Raw genomic sequence first — 26498 nt, 5'->3', positions numbered from 1 at the left:
GAAAAAATTATTGCACATAATGTTCATATAACGTACACATACTGGTGCTTCATAGTTGTCTCTAATGCACACAGAAAGCCTAATGAAATAGCACGTGATATCAATAGTTTCTTTGGAGTTTTTTATATTTAGCTTACCACTATTCTCAGGTCGCTGCTTGTGAGCCATTGCTTGTGTGCCATCTCAGGCCAATCCCCAGAATGGGTATGCACCCCTATGACATGGGGGCTATAGAAGCCTTAAATGAACTTGCATATTTGTACCATGGCACTAGCGGTATATATTATGTACATGTTGTTCGTCTCTCTGCTTACACATTCCCATAGTGTTACTCTCCTGACAAGGATCAATTGTCGCTGACGTCTTGAAGTGTGCATCCACCTAAACTGGTGGTTGCATTTCTGCATAGCATGTGAACAGTGTAGTGCATGGACATAAACAGTGCTTGACATAAAGTTGTGATCTGTGCAGTGCATAAACACATGAGATTACATGTTCATAAAATGAAAGTAAAGATGATTGTATGCATTGCATTTAGTTGTAGATAGCATTTAATTAACAGCTTTGCTTCACATAGATTCCAGCGCATGCGTTGGATCTGCTTAAATTTTTTTTTTATGACAAATGAAATCATACTTTACCTTATTGCTACACAATGACAACAAATTTTGTTCTGCATCACATAAAAATAATCTCTATGACGAGACCAGGTCCAACATTGTGAGGTCAACTTCATCAAATATCCTGCATTTCCAGACTGATATTTGCCTGGTGTCTGTCTTTTATGTGCGACGTGTGTTGTACAAAAGAGAAGAACGTAAACGTTATTATCAAATTAATCAGATTTGAGTCCGGCGTATTTTTAGTGGGTCTAGGCACCCGCCGCGGACGCGGTTCCGAGACTTTGTCTCGAAGCGGCTTCCTCGGCTCGCTGGACGGCCCAGAGTTATACTGTCAGGTTCGAGCTGAGCAGTGCGGTCTTCCAACGCGAGCGGAGGCTGGCGGTGGAAGAGACGGAGGTGTCGGCACTGCCCGAATTGTTTTTTATGTCCTAACATTCCCATAACATGTGTTAGTAATGTGTTAGTAGTACTCAAACTCAATTGCTGCAAGTAGCAATTACGAGCACCTGACTCTTAAATATGTATAGAGAACTGATGCATTATTGAGATGAACATCTTGGCACTCTTGGAAAACATGAGAACTCCTGCTACCCCGTACTCTAGATTCATGAAGCTTGCATGTAGCCACAAATGCTTGCTCTCTACAATGTCGTACATTTGCGTGCAGGCCACGCGAGTGGCAGCTGGTTATCAAGCCCTTGACGAGGTTGCTTTCAATGAGTACCATCCTATTTCTTGCGAATTCCCCACAGTGGGTATGCGCTGCTCCTACAGATCAAACGGCCAATGCACACTGCCTAGCTATGCATGGCTGGGTGCTGCAGTACTCTGCAGGAAGTGAGGTTGACATGAAGTCATGTGCATTTGTCAGCACCTAAAGCAGAAATCTGTTCACTTTTGTAAAGTAGCTTTGGTGTAGTGGTTAGAATGCTCTGCTTGGTAATAGAAGATACAGGATGTACAGGTCTGCTGCAATGGCGTAGTGGTAGAGCATCTGCCTCTTATGTGGGAAGTGCGGGGCTCGCATCACAGTACCACCGAGAACCCACCGTTCTTTAATACATAGAGATGTTCCCCTGCCTTAGTGCTTGGCTACATGTAGGGGGTTCTCATCTTAAGGGACCTACAGAGACTTAAAAGTCGATGGGCTCCCCTTGTCCAACCACAGACAAGTCTTCTTGAAGAGGATCCATTGTGGCTGTAGGAGGCAGACGAAAGCTGCTGCTGGGTACGTACCTGGCGGCGTACCAGTGAAACAGGTACGAGCACACTCTCGGGCAATACGGGACCTCGACACTTAGGACGGACACCTACCTGTTGGGGAAAATGTTAGCATGGGACCAGTAGGCATGCTTTGGAGAGTTGTGTGGTGCTTTGTTTTTTCAGTTCCTTGCATAGCAAGCACAGCAGTCTGCAAATCTTTCCCAAGCAATGCACCCCAGAGAAGTTGGGTATCTGGCTATGGGGCTTCATGTACTCGTCTTTTAAACTGGTAGGCGTCCAGTGATGGGGTTTAAACCATGCATTTTCTGCAGCCGAGCCGGGTGCTCTACCCACTGGGCCATCCATGGCAGCAGTGGTTTAAACCAAAGTTGGTTATCTTTCCTTGCATTGCATCGTGCCTGAAATGAAGCATTACGAATGAACATGATCAGCCCTATTTGAAAGCTTGTAACTGCTGTTTGTATTAAAAGCTAATCAGTGAATGTTAAACATTAACAGCACTATTCTTAAAGGGTGGTGCTTTGGGACATCCTTTTACAAGTTCTATTACGATTGTTTATTATTAGATAACAATGAATAAATTGCTCTACATTCCAATTCTTTTTACCATGGCCCGATTCACCTTTCTACGCCAAGGCTACAGGTGAGGATATGAAAACAGAATTCATTATACAACACTGAAACCAGAGGGTACGAAATATGGCACTGTGTATTGTTCCTTCTGCCTGTTTGTCCTGCATTTTCCATGTACAGTGAATTATTCCACACCTACTGGCTCAAGCACCTACCCTCGTGAAATAATAGAGCAATAGGCAGTGTTATGCTCTGGAAACCGAAAGCAGCATGGTTAAGTGCTTCTAGCAGGTGTCTATCTTTTTTTTTTTTTGCTATGAGTGCCCAAAGGAGTTAACACCTGGACTGAAGTGTGTGTTTCCAAATAAGGCACGATTTTCAACACCTGCAGGGCATACGGCTGCAATAAGCTTGCCAGAACTTCCATTCGTAGATGCATGACCATCAAAATGCTGTGATCAGCTGCTGCATTCTCATCACCAGGATCACCACACAACTGTATAATCACTGTAGTAAAATATTTATTGCTGCCACCATCCCGTACAAAAATAATTTATGCAAATAATATTAGCATGTGTTGACGTGTACTGTGAAACGTAGCCGATGGCCTGACATGTGCTTCGGATCAGTAGTAGTCTGGCACTGGTGCACAAACGACCCGTACCAAATCATTGTACTGGACAGGGCCGTTTGGTGAAATGCGAGCCTCTCGAAATATTGCTTCCACTGAAAAACAGCAAGATGAAAAAGCCAAGTCAGAGGAAACCACAAATTGGACAGTGCAGTGTCAATTAATTTGCATAACTGCTTGTAGCAGCACAAACAGTCATGCGCATACAAGAACCGCGTACTGACTGATTGACATGAAAACAAACTTGTATACGCATCTGCTGTCGAAAGTACATAATATTGGTAGTGTGCACTTTGTACAAGCGGAGTTGCCCATTACTAATGTGGTTCTTGCATAATGACTACAGATTTTGAATGACCTCCATTTTTGTGATGAAATGAAAGGCTTATCATTAGGCATTCATATCTGCAGTACTTGCTTCTGAAAATGCGTCAACAATTATTGGGTCAAATATTCTTGATCTGCAAAGCTTCTCAATTGCAAATTACCAGTGTATGATTATCGGAAGCACTGGTAACTTAGAGCAATTACAACAGCACACCACAAAAAGGGAACTTGAAACGAGAGAAGCTTTGGCAGCAAGAAAGCATTTGTGTTGCTGGGCTAGTTGATGCAAATACTAAACCTGCAAGCATTATTTCCCTTTAACCATATGGTTAAAACCCAAGAAAATGCAAAATGGACAGGGTTCTGCAAAGTCTTGTAAGGTAAACTTGGATATAACGAAATTGCCAAATTCCTGAAAAACTTTGTTATGAAGAGGATTTCGTTATATGCAGGTTCCACGAAAATTCTAAAAAACGCTTACCGTATTTACTCGATTCTAACTGCGCACCCGTTTTCCGTGACCAAAAGAGAGGAAAAAAAATCCTTTGCACTACCGTGCACCTCATGCTTTCATACAGAAATACAACTATAGCTCAAGATTTACTTCCAATACACTAAAGTTGCGATGAACAAAAAAGTCCCAGTTTCGCCAGAAAGGCGAAGCATCGATTGCGACAGCAAATAAGCAGATAGCTATACGAAGTAAGAATAGTAGTTTTATCAGCTGTATAAGCTTGTAAAAATTCACTGTTTAACTAAATTCGTAGACACACGTACGACAGCACATGGTCGAAGCTACGGGAGCTAGGCTCGAAGTGCGTAGGAGGCGGCCATATTGAAATGCTGATAGCGATATGGTAGTGCAAATTTAGGGTCGTACTCGATTCTAATGCGCAGGCAATTTTTGGACCCTTTTTATCGGAAAAGAAGTGCGTGTTAGGTTCGAGTAAATACGTTAAGTAAGCAAAAGGGTAACAGACGGCAGAGCTCACCCAGAACATTTATTTCGCGGTAAAAAACTGTGTGATTTTGCTTTGTTGTTTGTTCATGATGGATCGGCAGCACTGACCGTTCGTACGACATCAATAAACACAATGCTGCTCCGTCATCGTCCAGCGAGCCCGCGCAGCGCAGCAAGCGGCGGGATCAGGTTTGAATCAAGGGAGGGGGAAAGGTCATGCCCGCAGGCGGCAAGATCGCCGGGTCGAGGGATGCAGGCCTGCCTTGCGCATGCTCGCACGCACACGTGCGCCCGCTCTCGCCTAGCAGTCGCCGTGATTTCGAGCACGCCAAGCGCGCCGCCGCCGCTTCGCATTCCTTCGCGGCGGAGAAGGTGCTTCCGGTTGCTGCTCGTGCAAAAGTGAAAATTTGGGGCAAAATCTCTAGGTTGTCGGTGGGGAAAATTCGTTATTTCGAGGGGGTCTCCCGCTGCCATTTCGTTACATAGAGGTCTCAAATACATGTGCTTCTATGGAGTAACGGTGGGGAATATAAAAACTTCGTTATATCCAGGAATTTGTTATATGGAGGTTCGTTATAAGCAGCTTTAACTGTAGTTAGGGTTCAGCTTTCTTGGTTTAAACTGAAAACAAGAAAAAAAAAAAGGTAAGCCAACTTTTTCTTACGGAATTCAGTTAAAACAAAAAATGGTAAGTGATAATAAATTTACCAGAGCGCTACGACAGTGATTAAGATGCAGCTGTGAGTCTGTGCAAGGTAATGAGAAACTTATGCATGGCAATGAGGCACATAAAGGCATTTCATTGCTGTCATGAGCCAAGGAACAAAAGGTTGAAGATAAAAGTCACAGCGAAACAGTTCAAGAAAAAGCTACTGCATGTGACATGAAGTAGGGAATGAAGAAAAGCTACACAGAGTTGAGTGCACCAATCGGTGTAAAATGCGCAAAATGAGAGGTTATAAAAGAAGCGATGCAATGACAGCGGTATAGAAAGAGCAATGCAATGACACACTGGGGAGGAAAGACTGAAGGTAAGGGCCCAGTAATGCTCTGGAACAGTGGGATTTGTGCTTGGACCATGGTGCCAACAGTGAGCTTCAAGGATGCAACCAGTGGTGCTTCAGTTTAAGAAACCCTTGGTACCCCAGCAGCTGCCACTATGAGCCTGTTCAGGGCCAGAGCCAACATGGCTGGTTGAGATTCGGTCAGCCGCACTACAGGGCTGCTATCTTGTACGCGTTCGAAAAGCCGACGTCCGGTTTCGTCTCACGCGATTGCACAGGTGGCGCCAATATCGTGGCCTAGGGCACTCTAGGCCCCAATCGCGTGACGCGAAACCGAACGTTAGCTTTTTAGAACACGTACAAGATAGCGACCCAGGTGTGGTGGTAGTCTAGGCTAATGTAGCTATGTTCTGTAACATCCAGCTGGACGCCTATCACACTAACACTTCACCAAATTCTCTCCATGTTCATCATCTTTGCATGGACATCGTAACCAGCAATTTAAGCAGGGAGAGGCAACTACATCAGTGTGGACGTTGGAACCAGTGATAACACTCGTTGACATTAGTGAAGTGACATGGATATTCACTTACCATCTTTCGGTGGTGCCAGGTCACAGACTATATTTTAGATGTTAATGTTTAGGGATCTTTTTTTTTAGAGGGACTGGCCTCGTATTCAGATGAATACATACCCCAACCTGCACCACCTACACAGAATACACCCCACGAGGTTCACTGACGAGTGCCCGTGGTGCACAGAAATACCCACACTTGAACACATCACATGGGAGTGTGCCAATAGGCCTCCGCACATACACAGCCCAATAATACTGAAACATCCACTCATGAGGAATAGGCAGTGGGAGGCATGGCTTGCAGACGAGGGTCGGGAGAGCCAATTGGCTCCTCTGGACCAAGCCCAGCGAGCCGCTCGTGCCAGTGGAGCCCTGGAATAGGGGCCCCAACCAGCATGCCTTCTTTTATTCATTTATTTTCAATAAAGTTTTTACTCACTTGTTATTTGACCTGCACTTTAATAGGATGTCTTTCTTCAGTTTAGGGAGTTTGTGTGCCGCGTTTGTTCCGTTTAAAGTTAACTTCTCGCTTCTTCGAAAAAAAAAAGAAAAAAAAAAACACTATTCACATAAATGCTTTTTACGATCATCTACTTCCTGTGTTGGCCTTGCAACTGGAGACCGTGGCAATTGCAATGTTTTATCGCAGTGTATTGACTGATGTAATCCTCGCACAACAATCTGTGCTGATAAAATAGTATGTAATTGACCATTTATAAAATGTGTAAGAAAGGTATTTTCCAACCAAAATACTGTGCAAGGTATTGTTCCACTTTAATAGCTTCGTCTTTACTATAGCACACCCCTCTACTCTGCGAGAGTGCAGCGGTTGTAAAGGCAGGCTATTGAATGGCAACAATACATTCCCTCTTGGAGGCCAGGTGTTGGGACTGTGACGTGAAATTTTGGTAAGCCATTGTGGTCATGCTTTCACCTTGGGGGAACCGCACTTCAAGGGAAAAATGCAGTCTGTTGACGAGAGATTTTGGTTGGAAAACAGTCTTGCAGGGCAACCAACTTGAGTATTCTTTTGAATGCATGGTCCATTCTTAGTTTAAGAGATAAAGCCATGCCTGATTCTATCACATAGGGACAAGATTTTTGCAGTGGCATCTTTTAGTATCCCTGTCATATCTTATGCTAGTACAGGAATGGCGTGCAATGTTCAGACTGAAAATTGACTTTGGACTTCGACTGCAAGTTGAATGCAACCGAGATTTAAAGCAATCTGATTTACAGGGGCTCACCTGATCATGACATCATTGGTCTTAAAAAAAGTTGTCGCAGTTTCACCTGAAAGGCGAAGCATCAATTGCGATAGCAAACTTGTAGAGAGCTATACGGAGTAATGATATTAGCTTTATCAGCTGTATAAACTTGGACATGCAGCAGCATCGGCAACACGCAGAACTGTTGTCGACGCCATCAGCGTTTTGTCCGCGTTCGCTCAAAATGCGTGCGGCGTTGGTGACTGTTGCCGGAGCCTCTGATATAAATAGGCACTGGTAAGTGGTTCTTGAGGGAAAGGGAAAGGTTGGCGCTATCTTCTGCAGCCCTTGAGGGAGCACGGCTCAGCGCCAAATAGGCACTGCGTGCCGCAGCTAAACGTCGCCTCCCTTCCCTCCCCCTCCCCCACGGCCTCTCGCTCGTTGGAAGAAGGCGCGTTTGCTCTACATACATGGTGATTGTGAAGGAGAACAGAGACGCCTACTTCTGCAGCCCTTAAGCGAGCACGGCGCAGAACGCGCGTTTGTTCTCCGCCGTGCGTTCACTCCCCGTGAAAGACGCGCCCCTCGCGCCCTTTCACTCGCACATACAGTGTTCGGCGCGCGGCGACGATTTCTTCTCCAAATGACGTCATACGGAACCTCACGGCGACGGCAGAAATCTGCTTTTGAGTGTCCATATAATTGCTATCGCAATAAAAGAGGCTCACAAGCTGCTCAAACTTAAGCTTCTCCTATATGGATGGACTTTCAAGGGCTTTCATTATAGATTGCGAAGAGTAAATGAAAAGCGTCTGACAAAGGGCATATCACCTTCACGTGGTGTCAACTTCTCTCCCCAGTTGAGGAGAATGCGCCGTAGCTCTCTCCCAGAGATCTGACCAGATCCAGATCTGTCGCTGGCTCTAAAGGCTTTGACGATCTCATCAGGTATGCTTTCCTTTTCACTATGTGCATGCATGATCTCCAAGAAGTCTGCAAATGAGATCTTGCCTCCTGCATGGGTGGGAACAATAGCCATTGAATGATTGATTGTCTGAGTTTAACGTATGTATCTGGAGGGATGAGGCTATAAAATAATTTGGCTACCTGGGACGCTCTTCAATATATGCCTTAAAGTACAGACACACATTGCTGACTTGAAACTGGAAGATTTGTTTTGCATGTTGCAAAATATATGCAAGTGGGAACCAAGGCAAGGGCACAACAATGAACACGAGAAGGTACACAACAATGAGGAACAACGTGGAACACACCGGTAGCATTCCTCTGCACCCTAAATCTATACATGCTCTATGTTATATGCATCTGATACTTAACAAGACACAATATCGCTTTGCACGCACAGAGTGCGAATTCATGACGAAAATGGTTTGGCTCGATCCAGTCCATCAAATATAGGTTATGGCTACGTGTGTGCCAAATTTAAGCAAAACACATGTGCTGTATCGGTGTTCTTTGCTGCTCTATGACTATGAGAAATCATTTCTCATGCAAACAGAAAAAAATATATATAGTCCCGTAACTGTCTTCCGCACGCTGCCAATTAAATTCGAGTATGAAGCAATACTTTTGACTAACGAAGAAACAACTTTGATACCACAGTGCAATTTGCTAGCGGCAACGGCACACTTCCGGCAAGTAGGAAATCGGTTACTTACCTTTATCTTTATAATACTTCTTAAGCTCCGTAATTGTAGGACTTAGCCCCAGAGACCGCATGATCAATGTAAGCTCATCGAGGGTGCGAATTTGTCCGGAATGCGCATTCAGATAAAAGCAGTCCCGGAACTCTGCAACAGGGCAGTGTAATTGCACTGAGTTTAATGAAGCTCCCATGCAACGCGGTGGTTCCTAACGTGGTCACTTGTGACCTAAACATATCCAATAACATGCTATACCACAATAAATGCCGTCTTACCATCGATATCTTGTTCTCTGAAATATCTTGCCTGAAAATCGAAAGCAGCGATGTGTTACGAGAAATGGTGTCAAGTCGTTTGAAACGTTAAAAAGAACAGAAATAGATTAGTCATTTAACGGGTCAGAAGCACTTACCATGCTTCTTGTCAACAAACAGAGGAAGAAAGAATGTGAAACACTAAGCTTTGCTGCAGCAGAGGGCTCGTTGCGCGGAATGTTGGACCAATGCCTCCTAAAAAAACTTTTGTTGGACACGCGAGGCAGGTCGACTGTGCACACGTCTTAAATGCACGTTAAAAAGATAGTGCAAGTTATTTTTACATGTGTGCCGCTTACAAGGCAACAATTAAATATGTACTAGCCACATGTATATATATTTATTGAGTCTCACTATTTCACTTTGTCCTTCGTTGAAAATAAAGGTTAGTAGAAAGTTTTGGTCGACGCAGCTCGTGTGTTTGCTCTTCAGCTGTATTAATGCGCCTACATCTGTTTGCGCTTGTTTACATCGACTTGCACGTGTAACCCGCTCAACAGCTGAAACGAGAGGTTTCGTCTTTTTGATATTAGTAATTGTACTACCGATCGTTGATGATGAAGAGCCTCGAAGAGATGCTCCAGACGCACGGAGGTCCGGGACGTGCTTATTCGAACTTTGGGTTACGCTTGTCTTTTGAGCAGTGGCCTTACAAGAGGAAGTTTATCACGAAAGTTGAGAGTCGCAAGCTCAGAGTTTAGCCACTGCCGTGTTGTGTGCAGGCTTCTCGACGATTGGCCGATGTTGCAGTACAGTTTATCTTACGGTATTGGAAAGCATGTAAGTGTGTGTTTTGTTTATCCCGGCTTGACACGCTTGTGACAAAGAAAACAACGCGTGACCCTTCCGGAAGCTTCCGCGTCCTACAGGTGCTAGCGCAGCACGTAGACATGCCAGTTGACAGCTATGGCAGTTGGCAGTTGACCTCTGTGGGAATCGTCACGAATGCTGTCACAGATCGAAGTACGCCGGCTTGCGCTATTTCTCATTTACGATATCATTTATTGCGGAGAAACGCGTTTTCGTCATTTTTCCAGAAAAACCTTCCTGGCGCGCCGCAATGCCAAAGTGGAACAGAATTTGAGGATAAATATAATTCAGAAGTGGTGCTAGTCTCATGGTATTTACTGTGTGTACACACGTCTCAGTGCTTCGATTTCGCAGCTTCAACATGTACGTATGTACTCAGTAACTAATAAAACGTTCATTCGCCAATTTACTTGGGATTATCAAACATTTAGTAATGTCTACTGTCGCCAATAATTTGTTGCCGCAATATAACAGGAAAACTGAGAAGAAATTTAGTGTTCATATCACCATTCCTTAAAATTGTCTTGCTCTTCTCATTTGAAACACCCTTTATACATGACAGTATGTTTGATCTGCCGCGCGGGGGAGGCTACCTATATTAATAGAAGTTCTCGTGTTCTAGGAGGATGACTCCACACTCCAGATTTTGGGTGTCCTGAAGAACATTGCTGACCAAGTGTTTTATCCCATTGAGCACATCTCGTGGTTGTGCAACAAAAAAATAATCATGCTTGATGGCAGCCCCTGGGAGACCGCAGGCACAGTGTTGTGGGCCATCTCCCTGTACTGTGGAATTGCAAGGTATGTGATAAAAGCATGCATGACGAAGAACAGCCACTATGGCCAAATGGTTTGGCCATAAAGTTGCATTGACTTTATCGGCGGCCTTACTGTGGTGATATCTGGCCAAGCATGTCATTAACTTACCACGGTGGCTCTACAGCATGGCATTCTTCTCCAAAGCATGAGTTTGCAGGTTCGATTCCGGGCTGCTGCGGCCATGTTTCAATGGGAATAGTAACACAGAAACACTTGTGTACTGTGCATTAGATTAAAAAATCCTTGGGGCAATGACATAACTAGGTAAGCTAGTTGATACATGATTTGTAAGCAAACATAGCTAAAACGAGACAAAACAAGAAGACAAGACAGTATGCTGTCTTTTGTTTTATTGTTTTGTCCCGATTTAGAAATGTTTGCTTCCAAAAACCCCAAGTGGTCAGAAATTAATTTAAAGCCCTCCAATACAGCATCTCTCGTAGCTCGTGTGTCACTATGGAACATGCCAAACCCTATAAACCAAGCACACGTCATTGTAACACCAATTTTATTGTCTCACCGAATCATGTTGTTGTGCTGAAGATTTTTTTCTGTTGTGCAAGCAAGCTGACTGGGAGTTCTTGGAAAGGGTTTATTCAGAAAGGTATGTGCAGACTTCTTGAAGCACCTGTTGTGTTATAAAATGAGCTTTGTTGATGGCTTATACTGGTAAATGCATTGCTACCAGGGCTGGAAATAGTCCCCTGCACATAGTCATGAATGTGCACTGGTTGCAGACCAAGAGGTTGTCACGCAGGGAAACAATAGGGTTGGTAATGAATAACGAACTGATGTGCCGTACAAGGAGGGGGCAGATGGTTGAAGCATGGCTCGATTGCGCAGCATCACTTATTGGCACAGATGTCAATGCACCCAGGGAAGAAGATGCTGTTAGTGCTGAACTGATAGGGAACAAGCCTGTAGAAAGGGTGGCGGCAAGGTGTAAAGCAGATCGAAGTGAGAGGCATGGGAAAATCTGGCGCACAGCTCCATCAGCTGCATACATGCCACTAAGCTAAGTGCAATGAAGGGCTTCTAAAAATGTGAAAAACAAGTCGGCAGAAAGGCTTGTATATTCGCAGATGCTGGGATGCATCTTTGGCAGATCCCAGGACCAGAGACTGCTACAAATGAATCTGCAGACAGGCCCTGCTGGGGGCTGATGGAATGGCACACTGGGGCTTGCATCTGACAGTTGCGTGCAGGGTTTTGAGATACTGGATATCTTTGTATCCTACCGCAGGCACCACTGTTGAGATCTGGAGTTTTTCACTCACAAAGCTGCCTTAGATGTTATGAACAGCACAGGTCTTCGAACCTGAGGGCTGAGACCAATGTTGTGGTTTTGAAGCTGAAAAGAAGACAGAGTCTACAAACATTTACACATTATTTGCAAGTGGCAGATAGATGGCGAATAGCTTGTCCCACCAGACTGACTGGGTTGACTGGTGCTGTCTCTCTTCTAACAATGTTAGAAGAACAGCGAGCCTTAAGCTCGCTGTTCGATGCAGGTTTACCAGTCCATCTTTGAGCAAAACGAAGCGGGGTGGGTGGTGATGTCACTCAGGTGGCATTCTTTTCCTTTTGGAAGGGAGTTGCTTGAGGATACTGGAAGTCATTGGTGCTGCGTGCTGTCTGTACTGCCTCACTGTCCCTTTGGGGGTTGCAAAAGGCATTTCCACAGGTGTCAATTAGCCTTCCTTAGGAATGCAGGATAATGCTTGTTCCTCATCACTACCATGACACATTGTAAGAGGTGTGGCATTACAACAACCAGTCAGAGAGTGACAGGATGTATCACTGCAGGCACTTCAGAGCCAACAGGGTTGGGGACAACGACACCATAACAGGCATAACAAGATGCAGCACGGAAGATATTGTTGTACTGTGCGTGTGCGAGTCACTACAACCAGCAGTAGGAATTTGTGGAAGGGCCAACTTTCAATTGAACTTTGCAGACAGGAATTCATAAGGAAATCACACTAGCCAGAGACTTAGGAGGAGCAGGAAATGGTGATGTGCTCACGATGTAGTAGCTGTCACTGTTTATTGTTGGTTGTGAGAAAAGCACAGCAGCATGTAGAATGTAGCATACCTACCTCTGATATCGAAGGGAGCAGGCAAAGACAGTGTTGTTGCTGGCTCAGAGATTGGAGGCACAGACAGAGCTGGTGGAGGCGAGAGCAGGAGTACACTGTCCACTTTTGAGAGAGATAGTATCATGCTTTGTTGTGGGCTAGCACAGCGAAATGGAGTGAATCGCAGGGCTGTGGGCTGTTGGACAGTATGGTCACGAGGTGACATTTGGTCAGCAGGGCATCAAGAAAGAATGGAAAGCTCCAACGGCTGCATGCTAATACCATTGACTGTTTGAAAGTCAGCCAACTTTGACTGTTTCTGGAAATAAACATCCAAGGCAAGAAAGCGGTCTTGCTACAAATTATCAACAAATTGTTGTATTCTTGAATGTCAGTGCTGCTGATTATGCGCAAGAAGTTGCAGAATGGTTGGGAAGAGCTGTGGGAGGTCAATGGCAGTGTGCTTCTTAGAAGGTGTATTTTTTTGGGGAGGTTCTGTTACTTTTCAAACTGCAGATTTGTAATCTTTGATGCTAACAATAACTTTAGTGTATGCCCTCACGTGCGAAAGTAATACCCCCCCCCCCCTTCTCCTCCTTCCTTCTCCTCTAGTTTTGATTTCAATCTTTGCATCAGCTAGCAAAGATGTTCTTCAGGCATATGACTATGCCTTAAACAAGAACTGCTGGTAATCGTTCTGCCAAATAATGCCCAATCTTAGCCTGAAAATGCTGAGATTTCGTTACTTTTGCATGTGAAAGTGTGTTCAATTTGAGCCTTAAGGTAAGTTTTGGTCCCTTTTGCTTTCCTGTGTGCACTTATTTTTTGACAGTTAGCAGACATAATGCTCTGTGAGGCATCACCTTAAATGCCCCCCTCACCAGGTTTGGCCATTGCTAACAGACAACCACGATGCGAAGACCACACAGTAGCAGTCGTGTCTGTAAAGTATCAATCGGCTGCATGGTGCAAAAATCGTAAAAATATCAAATGGAGCTCCCGCCCCCTTTGTCTAGCATGAACTTCTCTGTGTAAGACACACTGCCTGCAACGTCGCCGATTATGGCCCGTGATTTTGGCAAATCTTCCAATCCAGAATGTGCAAAGCTGCCACTGAAAGTGTGCCACATAGAAAAAAAAGAAAGAAAGGAAGTGGGGGCTAGTGACGTAAACATGACAGTCTCACAGCTTTGGTATGGGAAAATGCAGGAAAGGAACATTGCTTGCGGACTTTTGTTGAGGGAAAAAGTGTGTGTCAATGTTGTCATTGAAGCTCATCTCGTGGCAGCATTGCGACGCAACATTTTAGTGTCACCTATCTCCTGTAATGATGAACCAATTTGAAAAATTCTTGTGGTAAAACACTCCATATTCTGTGGTTTACAACTTCTGGTGTATAACCAAAATTTCATATGCAAACGACCATGTGCTTCATCAGGTATTGCATTCGGAGGACGCCATGTGAAAAGAACGACACATAAGGCTGAGAAAAGCACAGTTCTTAAGTTTACATCTTACTTTTTGAGATGATATAGTCCGTAACATGTTCCTTCACACTCTGCTATTGTCCTTTATGAAAAGGGCTTCATACAGACTAGGAAGCTACTCCCAGATCTAGACAAGTTGCAATAGTGCAGCTTGACACTCTCCCTTCAGATTTGTTTAACCTTTACCTCCTGAATTATTTTTGAAAAAACATTTCCAAATTATAGATCTTTTTACTGCGCTATTGAATCGCCACATTAAGTAAACACAAGAAATGCATTTGAAACAATATTTTTTACTAGAGAGCACACACAAAAAAACATAATTAAGTATAGGAGAAAGTTGGCTTCTCTACATGCTGTCACCGCCATTTATCTTGTCGGTATTGTTAAAAATATTTCTACCAAGTCTTTCATAGTATTGTAGCACTATGTGTGCATAAAAGAGTGAACTAGACATATGGACTTTCTCAGATCGTCTTTGGTAAGAGAAATTGGGAGTTTTTGCCGTGGACGAACCCAGCTTGGCCACGGTAGAAGGCGTGCAAGATGTGTGGACATGCGGAGGTCATCTACGGGAAGTAAAGGGTTAACCAAGGCATTTTGTACTGGTGCCTGTTGTTCACTTTGTAGTGTTACATTGTTCTAGTGGCCATTAGAACAGCAGACATTTCTTTTCCATCATGGCTGAGTGTGCTACCAAGTTTTGACGAAAGACTGGTAAAAGAAGACACGAGAAGACAGACTGATGGCTCAGTGTGCTACCAGGTTTTGATGAGATACTGGTAAAAGAAGACATGAGAAGACAGACAGAGTGATGTGCAAACTAACAACTCATTAATTTTTATTCTGGCATGTGCCTTGTGTACAGAATTTGAAAGATGATGGCAGAAAACAGGACCCCAAATAAGAGGAAACAACAGTAAACACCACACAGTGCACTAAACATCAACATCTGTGCTCAAGTCACATGCATTTTCCTTTTTTTTTTGTGCATTCATGGCTTTCAGAAGTTCCATTTCTTTTTTTTACTAGAGCAAGCAAAGGCGTGCTGCACTGAAATGCATTTGAAATGCCTCATTTATCTCCCTTTCTGTCAGGTCCTTCGACCATGTGGTAACTTTTGTGTCATGGAAACGTGGTTCAACCATGCATGCTGCACAGTGCGCAGCTAAATTTCCGGGGTGTGTGATCTGATTGCAAGAATAATTATGTTCCCTAAGCCTTTCATTGATGCACTTGTCTGTTTGGCATATATAACTTCTGTCCAATATAGTGGTATACGTACTGTATGTGATGCAAATGGAACAATCAACTTGTTTTTGTGTCTCACATCACAACAGTTGCTGTCCACCACATCGCAGTTTACTTTCTTGCACAGACCTTTAAGCTTTAGTGGTGTAAGAAAGGATGGTTACTTCGTGTCTTGAAACAATTTGGTGCTAGGTCATCGCCATTTCTTGGTCAAGGTACTGCACTGTAGAGCACTGCATGGGCAGGTTTTTCAGGCCCAGCCCGTGCCCGAAAGTACCATGCGTTGGCCCTCTTAAGCCTGGCCCGGTGATCTTAAACGTGGCCCGTACCCGGCCAGGTTCCGTTCGACCCATTAGCCCTTGAGCCTATACGAAGCTAGGTTGAGTACTTGGTTCTCGGTTATTGTGAAGGTACTGTTGTGATTAATGACTGTCAGGTGGTCTTCAAGCTGCATCAAAGTAGCTTTTTGCCCTGCATCGCCTCTTGCTGGCTACTTTAGCTGTGAGAGAAATAAACATTTCATTTCATTGCTAGCCAAGCACGCACAGATTATTATTCAAATATTTCATATGAAAACACACATGTACAATGGACAGTTAGGAAAATAGGGAACAGTAGTTAGGAATAGGAAACAGCCACCGAGAGTGGCACCAGTGCCTGCTTAGATTTATGGAGGAAGATACAGAAAAGTTCATCCATTGATCAGCATGCTCGGGCTTTAAAGTGCGATATGATTAGCCGAACTACATTTTCTAAATAGTTGTGCGGCAATATACTATAGCAACACATAGGTGTACACACCGCCAGCCATTTTGTCTCACTTTGGATCTCATATAATCATCGGGATGTACAGTGATAGAACACGAGCCAAAAAATTCGGCACGAGCATAAATTTAGGTACACCGGTGTATTGACTTTCAGGAATACCATAAAACATGGCCTCTAGAACCTTTTTTCATTAAACAGAAATTGGTGATCCGCAAGGCTAACATTTATGTGCCGTCATATTTTCACATACAACATGCCGTTTTTAATTGCTTTGTTCGGCTTCATTATAATGGTGTTAGTTCTTCAATTGACAATTTAGGCATCATTGTTTCGCAATATATGAAAATTTGGACTCTTTTTGTTTCAGTACACTGCATGTACAAAGTAGACAACATAGTTTTTTCCCCCGTCAGATTGAAATATGGTCTGCTTGTTTGTTCACGTAAATTTGCAGGGACCCCACCTAGGGCTAGAAAAACATATACAAGGCTTTGAACATGAGGGTTTAGCCAGTTAACGTGTAAAAACAGCATTCAAAAGAAAAATTTACTGAGACAATAAAATTTTCCGTGTTCTGGATTCTTTTTCACATCCCTCTCGCCAATGTTGAGAAATTTTGCAGCATCTGCATAGGCCTACAATATTTATCGAAGGACAGTGGACACTTGAAAGTCAAAATTTAATTAGTTGGACTAATTGTGCGATGAACTATGGCAGAATATTCAACTCGCTTGAACAAATAACGAAGAAAATAATGGAAACCAGTAGCGGGTTGCACTATTCCTTAACACACATAAAAAAAAAAAGAATTGGGAATGAACATTCCAGAGTTTATTTGCTACCACTTTATTTAACTACTCTAAGAACTTGTTGAAAATTTACTTAATTTTTTTCCCCATTAAAATGATCACGCGCAGGCAGTGCAAAGCGGCATATCAGGGACTGCTGTAGAAAATTTACATAATTTTGTGCAGCAGCAAAGAAAGTCGCATTTTGCCTCAAAGGCAAAGCATGGATCATGAGAGCAAATTAGTAGACTGCTATACAAAGTAAGGATAGTAGTTTTATCGGCCATATAAACTTGTAAACATTTGCTTACCAACTAAATTAACAAGCATGGTGTCACGCACGCACAAGCAAACATCAACGCATCTCCCACGATGACTGCGCACTCTCACTGTCAGAATTCTGGAGTGAGGAAGCATGGCAGCAGCAGTGACCGAATTGACCTTTGTGCTGGCTCTGTCTTCAGTGCGAACTACACGCGTGAATACAGCGCAGATGAAGCTATCAGCACTTGGTGCACTCTGTCCCCATCGCATGTAACTTTCATCAAGATAGGGCCAGTGCGACCGTGCCATGCACCGTGGCCACCAGAGTAGAACCCCCCTCCCCGGTGCCTTGCACACGATGGAAGATGACACGTTACCTCACCGCTTTCCTCCCTTGTGGGCACGAGATTGAGCCATTGTTGTCGGGTCACCCTCACACACTTTGACTCGCACATACGGCGTGCGGTGACGATGTTATCGCACTTGGACTTCCTACGGGACACCACGGTGACGCCGACAGCGGAAATGCGCCTGGAGTGTCCATATAATTGCTATTGCAATAATATTACAAATGACCCTGCCTCTAGGCAAGTGTACTGCTATTGGAAAATGTAACCACCTGTACTGAAACTCCTCTTATTGATTCCTCTTGTGGTTGCTATGCGAAAGATAGTTTGGATACCTGAAGACAGTCTAGTGAATTTTTCTGCAGCGAGTCTCGCACCTATCATATAGTTTCCTATCTCTTTAGTGTGGTTGCAATACAAATATCTTTCTAACTATGCGTCATTTTGATTCAACTGTGTGATGTCTAGCAACACTAGAAGTTTGCCTTTCCCCTTGTTGATAGGCAGGGCCGCTGTCAAACTCACAGTGCTATCTCCATCGAACGCTGAGTCGTCCGTCTCGCGCCTGAGGAAGATCACGTCTAGGAATTCGAGTCTTAATAGCCTGGGAACAATCTTGACCAGAATTTTTTAGTGTCACGAAGATGAAAGAATTCCGGCAGGACCCATCTTTAAATGACTATTGAAGTTAATGCGATTAGGATTCACGCAATCTAGTGACACTGTATGGACTAAGACACCTTTATTTAGAATCTGTAGTGGCCTTCCTGAGATTTCAAGTGCTTCTGCTATATGCGACATACACTGTCTGTGTGATTGGCCCACTTTGTTATGACCATCGCTCGCCAAAATTACCGTATTTTCGCGTGTATAACCCGCATCAAAAATGCGAAAATTTCAGTGGTAAAGTAGAGGTGCGGATTATATGCGAGATTTTTCTGTTAGTGCTGCTTCACGGTAGAGCACGTTTTGCTGTTAAGCCCCTACCGCATTAATAGTGACCAAGCCTCTCTTATCTCGCTGATACTGCTTGTTTTGCACACATAGCCCCCATAATATAACAACTTGAGAAAAAATATTGGGAAAGTCAGCTAGAGTTTTCCACAAGAAAAAAGACTTCATTGAAGAATGAGAAGTGTGAATGCCAAAACTAATTTCTACCTTTTGCTGTATATTAATTGTGTTGTATGATGCAGTTATACAACAATGGAATTTGGCGGCCCCGCGGGGGAAGTCGGAGAAGTGCTTGGACGATCTTCGCCCTCATTTTTTCTTGTCGCCATTTTCGTTTAACTGCTCGCTTGGTGGACACACTGTTCGGCGGCAGTCGTTTACCGCGCAGCAAAAGCTGAAAATCATCATCGTCGCCTAGGAAGTTCGAAACCGCGAAGCAGGAAGACAGTATGATGTTGATGAGTCCTGCGTGCGGCAGTGGAGAAAGAAAAAAAGAGAGCCTACAAGCTGTGCACCACTACCACAAGTCGTTTCGTAGCCACAAGACTGGCGCCTACCCTGAACTGGAATTACACGAGCAATATGTGAGGATATATTTTTTTGTTTTTATTTTTCAGTGGGCTGAAAGTGGGGGTGCAGATTATATGCAGGGGTGGGTTATAGGTGCGAAAATACGGTATCTCATGACGGTAGGACGAGGACCCTAGCCGAAGGCTCATGCAGTGACAACATGGAATTATGAAGGAATGACGTTGATTGAACGATAAAGGCATTGTGAGGATGGAGGCATGATAACGATGGGATGATTGTGAAGTGATAGCAATAAATAATCACGTCGCAATTACAATGCCATGACGACGGTGGAATAATCACGATTGACAATAGCACAATTTTAATGGAATGAAGGAGAAATTATGTTGATGACACGACGAAGGCGGCATGACAGCAATTGAATGACATTTCTGAAATTATGGCGACGGTGCGACAACAGTGTGACAACGGTGGCCTGGCGACCATGGAATGGCAACAAGTGTACGACGATCATGGCGTGACGATTGTATGACGAAAATGGTGTGACGACGGTATGACAAGAATAAGATGACAAAGCTGAAATGACAATGATGGAACAACCACGACGGTATCATGACCACAGTATGACAACAAATGTATGATGATGACCGTATGTCGACGACACAATGACGACAGTGGTATGACAACCGCGACATAATCACGATTGAATGATGACAGCTTGATTACGATGGAATGATGTCAATGGAACTGCGAAAGTGTTATGACGATGAAGGTATGACGACAATTTGATGATGTTTGTTAAATGGTGACGATGGTACGACAGCGTTAAGAGAACGACATCACTAGAATGGGATCATCATTGCGTGTGTGATGACGTTGGAACTACCATGACCCCAAGGACATGCATAGTCGTTCAAGTTAGTAAACAGCATTCGGGTCACATGGTGTAAGATAGATAGATAGATTGATTGATTTGCTGGTGATCACTGGTACCATTTTCCCAGTCACTGAAGAGCACTGCTAATGTACAGCAATCTGCAGACACAGCTGCTGTGTCGTGGCCTGCCTGCCTTGACTTTCCCATAAACCGATAGACACCACTGACCTAAAATTTGCATAGGGCTGCAGTTTTTGTAGTCTTAAGCTTTGTGGAGTTCCAAATAGCATGTCTGGGTCTAATCCAGGCCTGACTGAGGCCCTGACCCGATTTAAGTCCGAAGCTTCTAGGCCTGAGCCCGGCCCGAGCCCGAGTCAACAATTGCTTACCTGATCCACGCCCGGCCCGAGGGCCCGGCCGGGCCAGGGCTTTCGGGCCAGCCCGGGACTGTGCAGTGCTCTGCTGCATCATGCCACATTTTCACGTTTCATATTTGAATACCAATCTTTCAAAGTGTCGTTGAAACAAAGCCATAATTTCATCCAAGGGTACACTGCTACCATTATTCAATGGAGCACAAAGCAAGTAATGATCTACTTACCGAAAGCACGCTGCTATTCCAAGGTTGCAGATCTGTGGCTCCTTACTTTGGTTCTGTACTTTGGTTCCGTATGGGCTGGATGTATAAGCCAAGTGGAGAAAAATAATACTTCAATTTGATTCAGGACAATCAAAGATTGGTAAAAGAGCCGTTGCCTCTTCCTGGGATGCAGTAATCTATTACAAAGACTCGCACGCATAACATCCAGAAGAGCTTGTGCGGGCAGGTAGCCAGGTTAAAGAAGAGCGGTTTCCCTGATAAAGTGATCTGCTCAGTAGCTGAAAAGGCCCTTCATACTATTACTGCCAGGAACGAAGAAGAACGCACAAAAGATGGGGAGTAGAAGAGCAGACCGGTAGTTTTACTTTACGTACATAATGTCTTCCACAGACTAAAGAAAATTATTTTAATGCATGAAGTAGCCATTGTTTTTTCAGAGCCGCTTGAACTTAAAGTCTGTGCAAGAAAGTAGACTGTGATGTGGTGGGCAGCAACCATTGTTATGTGGAACACAAAAACAAGTTAGTTGATTGTTCCAATTGTGTCAGATACAGTATACCATTATCCTGTGGCGGAAGTCATATTGGCCAAACAGGAAGGTGTATCAATAAAAGGCTTAGGGAACATAATTATTCTTGCAATCAGATCACACATCCCGGAAATTTAGCTGCATACTGTGCATGCCGGCATACATGTGTGAACCTTGTTTCCATGACACGAAAGTTATCGCACGATCGAAGAACCAGACAGAAGGGGTGATAAATGAGGCATTTCAAATGCATTTCAGTGGTGGATGTGTGAGCACACCTTCTATTGCCATGTCAAAAAAAAAAAAGAAAAAAAGAAATGGAATTTATGAAAGCCATGAATGGGGAGGGGGGGGACACAAAAAAAGAGAAAACATAAAAAATGCATGGGACTTGAGCACACATGTTGATGTTAAGTGAGCTGTGAGGTTTTAATCTGTTTTCTTTTTTCGGGCCCTGCTTTATGCAATCATCCTTCAAATTCTGTACATGAGGTGGATGCCGGAAGAAAAATAAACCTGCTTTATGCAATCATCCTTCAAATTCTGTACATGAGGCGGATGCCAGAAGAAAAATAAACCAGTTGTCAGTTCGTGCATCTCCCTGTCTGTCTGTATTCTTTTACCAATCTTTTGTCAAAACTTGACAGCGTGCTCAGCCATGAAGTCACGCCAACTAGCCCCTGTTACAGCTTTATTTCTTTTCCTGTGCTTCATACGTGTGAGTACATGAATAAAAATAATATAAAACAGTTAATGGAATGGCAGACAGGGCAATTTAGGCAAATATATTTTTATTCAGTAATGTGTGTGGAACCACCTGTCTTGTATGGCTTTCCTGCAGCCACTGAACGCATTCTAATTTTACTTCAAGAGAGAATTTTTTTCTTTACACACCTTTGAGATTATGTTGAATCCATGGGTCAGCATCTTTCTGGGTAACACTCTCTGACAAATCGATGTTATTTTTACTCAATTAATGTTGTAATATATTGTGTTTTGTTTCATTGTCATAGGTCACTTCGAACCATTAACATCCTTCAACGAAAGCGAGAAAAATTGTCGAGTGTAAAAGGTGACAGTACAAGGTGGGTATAAAAATTTGCATTTATAAATTTGCTAGATGTTACAGCTTCTAAGTGTTTCTTTAGCATGAAAAAGGGCACAGTTATTGGTACTGGTAAATAAGTACTCATTTTTCAGCTTGATTTTAGCTGGAGTATATTTCTGAGGGAAACCTGCCTACACACATGGTGGTTCAGAAAATCAAACCTTTATAGGAAGTTATGCATTTACTTGTCGAATGCAAAAATGCTGTAGCCTTCACACCGTGAGGACAAAATGCATGAATACATACAAAAATTTAAAAATTAGAAAAGCTCCCACAGACATGTAGAGTACAATTTTTCATATTTTAGCCCTTGTATTAATGCTTGTACTAAATTGTATTAATGTTTATGTCCCAAAGTATTAAAATTCAATGCCAATGACCTCTTAAGACACTGTGTCCACCCTCGTGGACATAAACATTTAATTGTCCTTTTCACAATTAAGCCACAAATAATAAGCTCAAATATTCTTGTGTTACGCAAAGCTAGATGCAGGTGGCACTATATGTCGTGCGTTTGGTAATCATTTTGTTGCCACCGGATTTCGAGAAAATTGATACTTTGTAGAAGTGCTGCTTGCTGGGCCAGCTGGTTCATACTGATACTTGAGAAAACCAGCGAAACAAATGGGATGCGAACACAAAGAAAATAAGAGACACCACAATGCTAGACTAGCAACTGACATATATTTGAAAAAACAAATATATGTCAGTTGCTAGTCCAACGTTGTGCTGTTTCTTCTTTTCTTCGTGTTTGCGTCGCATTTTTTTTCGCTAGTTTTCTCATGATACTTTGTGTTAATGGTACTGCTGCATTATCACTGCCGACAAAATATTTAGGCGAAGTGCATTGGAAATGCCAGCAGATAATGCAGCAATCCAGGGTGAAAAGAGAAAGCAGCAAACCGCCCTGGGATTTTAAAGCTGTCTATATGGTGTCTAAATAAAAAAAAAAGACACTTTTATCTGGCCAAACTGTAGAAATGATCTCTGTGTCCATATACATGAAGCTACAGCATGGTCCATGCACGCGTGCCACCTGATCAAGCAAGTAGTCGTGCAGGTTCGTAAGAAAACAGTTAACATTAAGAACTGATGTTAAGAACATTATGGTGTCACTTTTTTAATTCTTATATTATGCTGTAAGTAGGTTGAACATTACTTGGCATTGCTTGGCAGTCTTTAATTATTTCTAGTCACTGGTTACCAGCAGTTTTAACACGAAAGTGTTTTATGCCGGGGTCCACCAAGACTTCACTGACGTATTTCCGTCACGGAAATACGTCATAGAACATAATACAAAGAAAGAAACCAGAAGAAAAAGTTCCACAAACATGCAAAATTTCGAAATAGAACCCACGACCTCTCGGTCCGTGATGATAGATCGCCGAGCGTTTAACCCATTGCGCCACAAACGCATTTGCAGAGAGCTACACAGACGCGCCTTATATATCTAACACTCCTCCGTGTACCCGCGCTCTTGCTCGGGGCGGTGCCACCGCCTACGAGCAGAAAAGAGAAGTACTGCATTATGACACTAACGCGCACCGACAGTGAACGCTTCGGTGGTCTCAGCACTACGACGCCTCGATGCCAGCATTCGAAGGGACGCTGGCATCAAGAAGCACTACCAACGCCACCTAGGTGGCGTTGGTAGTGGCGTTCACCGTACTCAGCACAGCGGAGCGTGGCCTCCGCAATTAGCTCTGAAAATGTTTCTGAAGTTGATCGCGGAGGCTGCAATTACGACGCGCTGTACGCGCTGATTTGACTCGGTGACGATTCAGTTACGTGCTTTGTCTTGCGCGTTGTGTTAGTGTGTCAGTTACGTGCTTCGTCTTTCACGTTGTGCTAGCGTGTGCAGCGTAGTGCAACTTCCATATGCACGACGGTTGCTCATGGTCATCGACGTTGGTAGTCGTGATGGAGGAGACGTGCCACCAGGCGTCAGCGTGGGTGCATCAACGCCTAAGGGCGCTTTAGCCACAAAACACCAATAGACATTATATATCAATGTGCAATAAACATTACACTACTTCTGTGAAGACACGTTTCACTTTCGTGTTCTATACCGATTCCTATATAAGAGGGATCAACCACATTTTTTTGTACTCTCCTTCATATGTTGAGTTACCCACCGCAGTAGCTCTGGAATTCTGCTGTTTAGCAAGTGTTTGCAGGTTTGAATCCCAGTTGCTGTGGTCGCATTTAAACAGTGGTGGAGCGCAAAAAATGTTTGTTCATGTTGTGCGCATGTAATCCAGAGCCCTCCACCACGGCACCTATTATAGCCTCTGTGTTGCTTTGGGATGTCCAGACCTCACCAGTAAGCTTTCAGATGCCGAGTTGCTTTTCATCACCACAAGGAACTCTGCAATCTTCATATGCTAAGTGACTGCACTGGTGGCAGCTTCCTTTCAAAACTGGGTTGGTATAACGTAGTGATTCCTTATGCTCGATCCTATGCCACTCTTATCATCCACTGTTCATGGCCAGCTGATCCCATGGGCAAAGTGCCGCTCTGGCCACTGGTGACCATCGGAATAGAATTGCTGCATTATCTCGGCCCTGATCGCCCCATTTTCAGCTGTCTATCTGTTTGTGTGGTTACCAGCAGATGGGATGCTCACAGTTGCTTGTTTTTCCAGAGCTGAATGTGATCTCCTCGCTAAGGAGCAGCTGGGTCACATGTTGGGTGTCCTGCGGAATGTTGCTGATCTCATCAATGCCATCAGCTGGCTGCCGTGGCAGTTCCTCTGGGCAGGGAAGCTTAAGCCCTGGCACAACGGCCTGCTAGGACTACTCTCTTCTCTTGTTTCCCTGACCTCCCGGTTGCTACTTTGACATGCTGCTGTTGTGAGGTTGTTGTGATGTGCATCAGGTGGGAGGGCAGGTAGGTGAATAGCCTCGAAGACACAGAGAAACAGAAATATAGGAATGTTAGGGGCAGCAGTGCCGTTCCACAACCCGGTGAATGTTAAAGAATGCGACAGTGACTAACGGAAAATAATTTTAAGAGGAGTGGAGTGATGGATATGAATAGGGGGGGGGGGGGGGGGAGCACATAAAAGGTGTCAAGAACAAAGTTGGCGGATAATTATGGACATAGGGAGAGCGTCTGGTAACTGCCCGATAGCTCAACACACGGCCGTGGCCAGTCGCGTAGCTGAGGTTCACCTACCCCGTCGTAACACGTGCTGCTTGCTGCGGCACGTGTGCATTGTGAATTGCATTGCTGTGCAATGCACACAGATGGTTGCGCCGCATAGTGGCCAGTGAGAAAAATGCTTCAAGGAGTATCCGCATAGTGTCTCCATTTGTGTGGACGCGTTTCTGATATGTTGGCAGCTTTTATTTACGCCATGAAACTAAAACCATTTAAAAGCAACAGGGTATGTTGCGTGCCTCAGTGCAACAATCGAGCGGTGAAGGATGAAATAAGTCTACATTCCTTTCAAACGGACGCGCGTCTAAAAAGTAGTGGGCGGTGAAGCTCCCGATCGGCAAGCATGTGACTGCGCCAATGAAGGTTTGTATCGTGCACTTTGTTGAGGTCAAAGACTTCTGGAGCAGCATCAGCAAAATGCTAATTGTCGACATCGATCACGAATGCATAAGCATTATGCTTGTACGACGATAAGACAAGCTAACGAGTCTGTGCCTGTGGTCCACGACGTGAAAAGGCTGTCAGAACGCCACTGCTACAGTTGATTATGTGTAGACCTGTTAGGCAGCTGTGTCTGGTTGTCGAGTACTAACGGAAAATGAATGGCACGTTAGTTTTGAGAGACGGTCGATAGTTTTAACAAGCCATATGCGACACAGCGTACGTTCACGGAACTGTGTTTGTATTATGCGCGGTAGTTTATGACGGGTTTTTAACGTTATCATCTATTGAGCTTGAAGAACTATGCAGTACCATTCCTTGTTAGAGCAAAAGAAGCAACTAATCTATTTTTTTTATCCCGGCCACGATGGCCGTGTTTCGATAGGGGTGTAATGCAAAAACGCCCTTGTAACGTGCAACAAGCAAGTACGCCATGCTCAATATGCACGATAGTTCTTTATACTTACCCGAGGCGTCAATTGTTATATTCAAGAATGTTGACAATTGATACATTTACGCGGGGTGCGCGAGGCGTGCACACAGCGCGACTGAAAAATACAACAAAAAGCTAATGCA

General features: G+C 44.0%; 2 protein-coding genes across 2 annotated transcripts; one reads left to right on the top strand and one right to left on the bottom strand.

Moving 5' to 3' along the window:
- Window positions 1-2921: 2921 nt before the first annotated feature.
- LOC119456393 (calmodulin-like protein 4) lies at window positions 2922-9350 on the bottom strand. The gene is made up of 5 exons (XM_037718122.2): window positions 9205-9350; window positions 9068-9098; window positions 8808-8939; window positions 7960-8142; window positions 2922-3146 (listed from the first exon to the last, which is right to left on the bottom strand). Exons 1-5 carry the CDS (start codon window positions 9205-9207, stop codon window positions 3046-3048), a joined length of 450 nt encoding a protein of 149 aa, XP_037574050.1. The 5' UTR covers window positions 9208-9350; the 3' UTR covers window positions 2922-3045.
- A 123-nt stretch (window positions 9351-9473) lies between these two features.
- On the top strand, window positions 9474-25945 carry LOC119456392 (peroxisomal membrane protein 11C-like). Its single transcript, XM_037718121.2, is given in 5 exon segments — window positions 9474-9702; window positions 9704-9886; window positions 10539-10717; window positions 22224-22295; window positions 24964-25945. Coding segments are annotated over 5 exon segments (672 nt in total). The 5' UTR covers window positions 9474-9660; the 3' UTR covers window positions 25160-25945.
- The last annotated feature ends 553 nt before the right edge of the window (window positions 25946-26498 follow it).

This window comes from Dermacentor silvarum, chromosome 6 (assembly GCF_013339745.2).
Source record: "Dermacentor silvarum isolate Dsil-2018 chromosome 6, BIME_Dsil_1.4, whole genome shotgun sequence".
NCBI classification, from domain to species: domain Eukaryota; kingdom Metazoa; phylum Arthropoda; class Arachnida; order Ixodida; family Ixodidae; genus Dermacentor; species Dermacentor silvarum.
Note: the sequence above shows the minus strand (reverse complement) of the source record. Positions and strands in the feature narration are given on the sequence as shown.

Coding starts and splice junctions, on each gene's coding strand:
- LOC119456393 (XM_037718122.2), bottom strand. Junction 8,143..8,807: donor GAAGTATTATAAAGATAAAG/GTAAGTAACCGA, acceptor CCACCCATGCAG/GAGGCAAGATCTCATTTGCA. Junction 3,147..7,959: donor GAAGTTGACACCACGTGAAG/GTGATATGCCCT, acceptor GCTGTTTTTCAG/TGGAAGCAATATTTCGAGAG.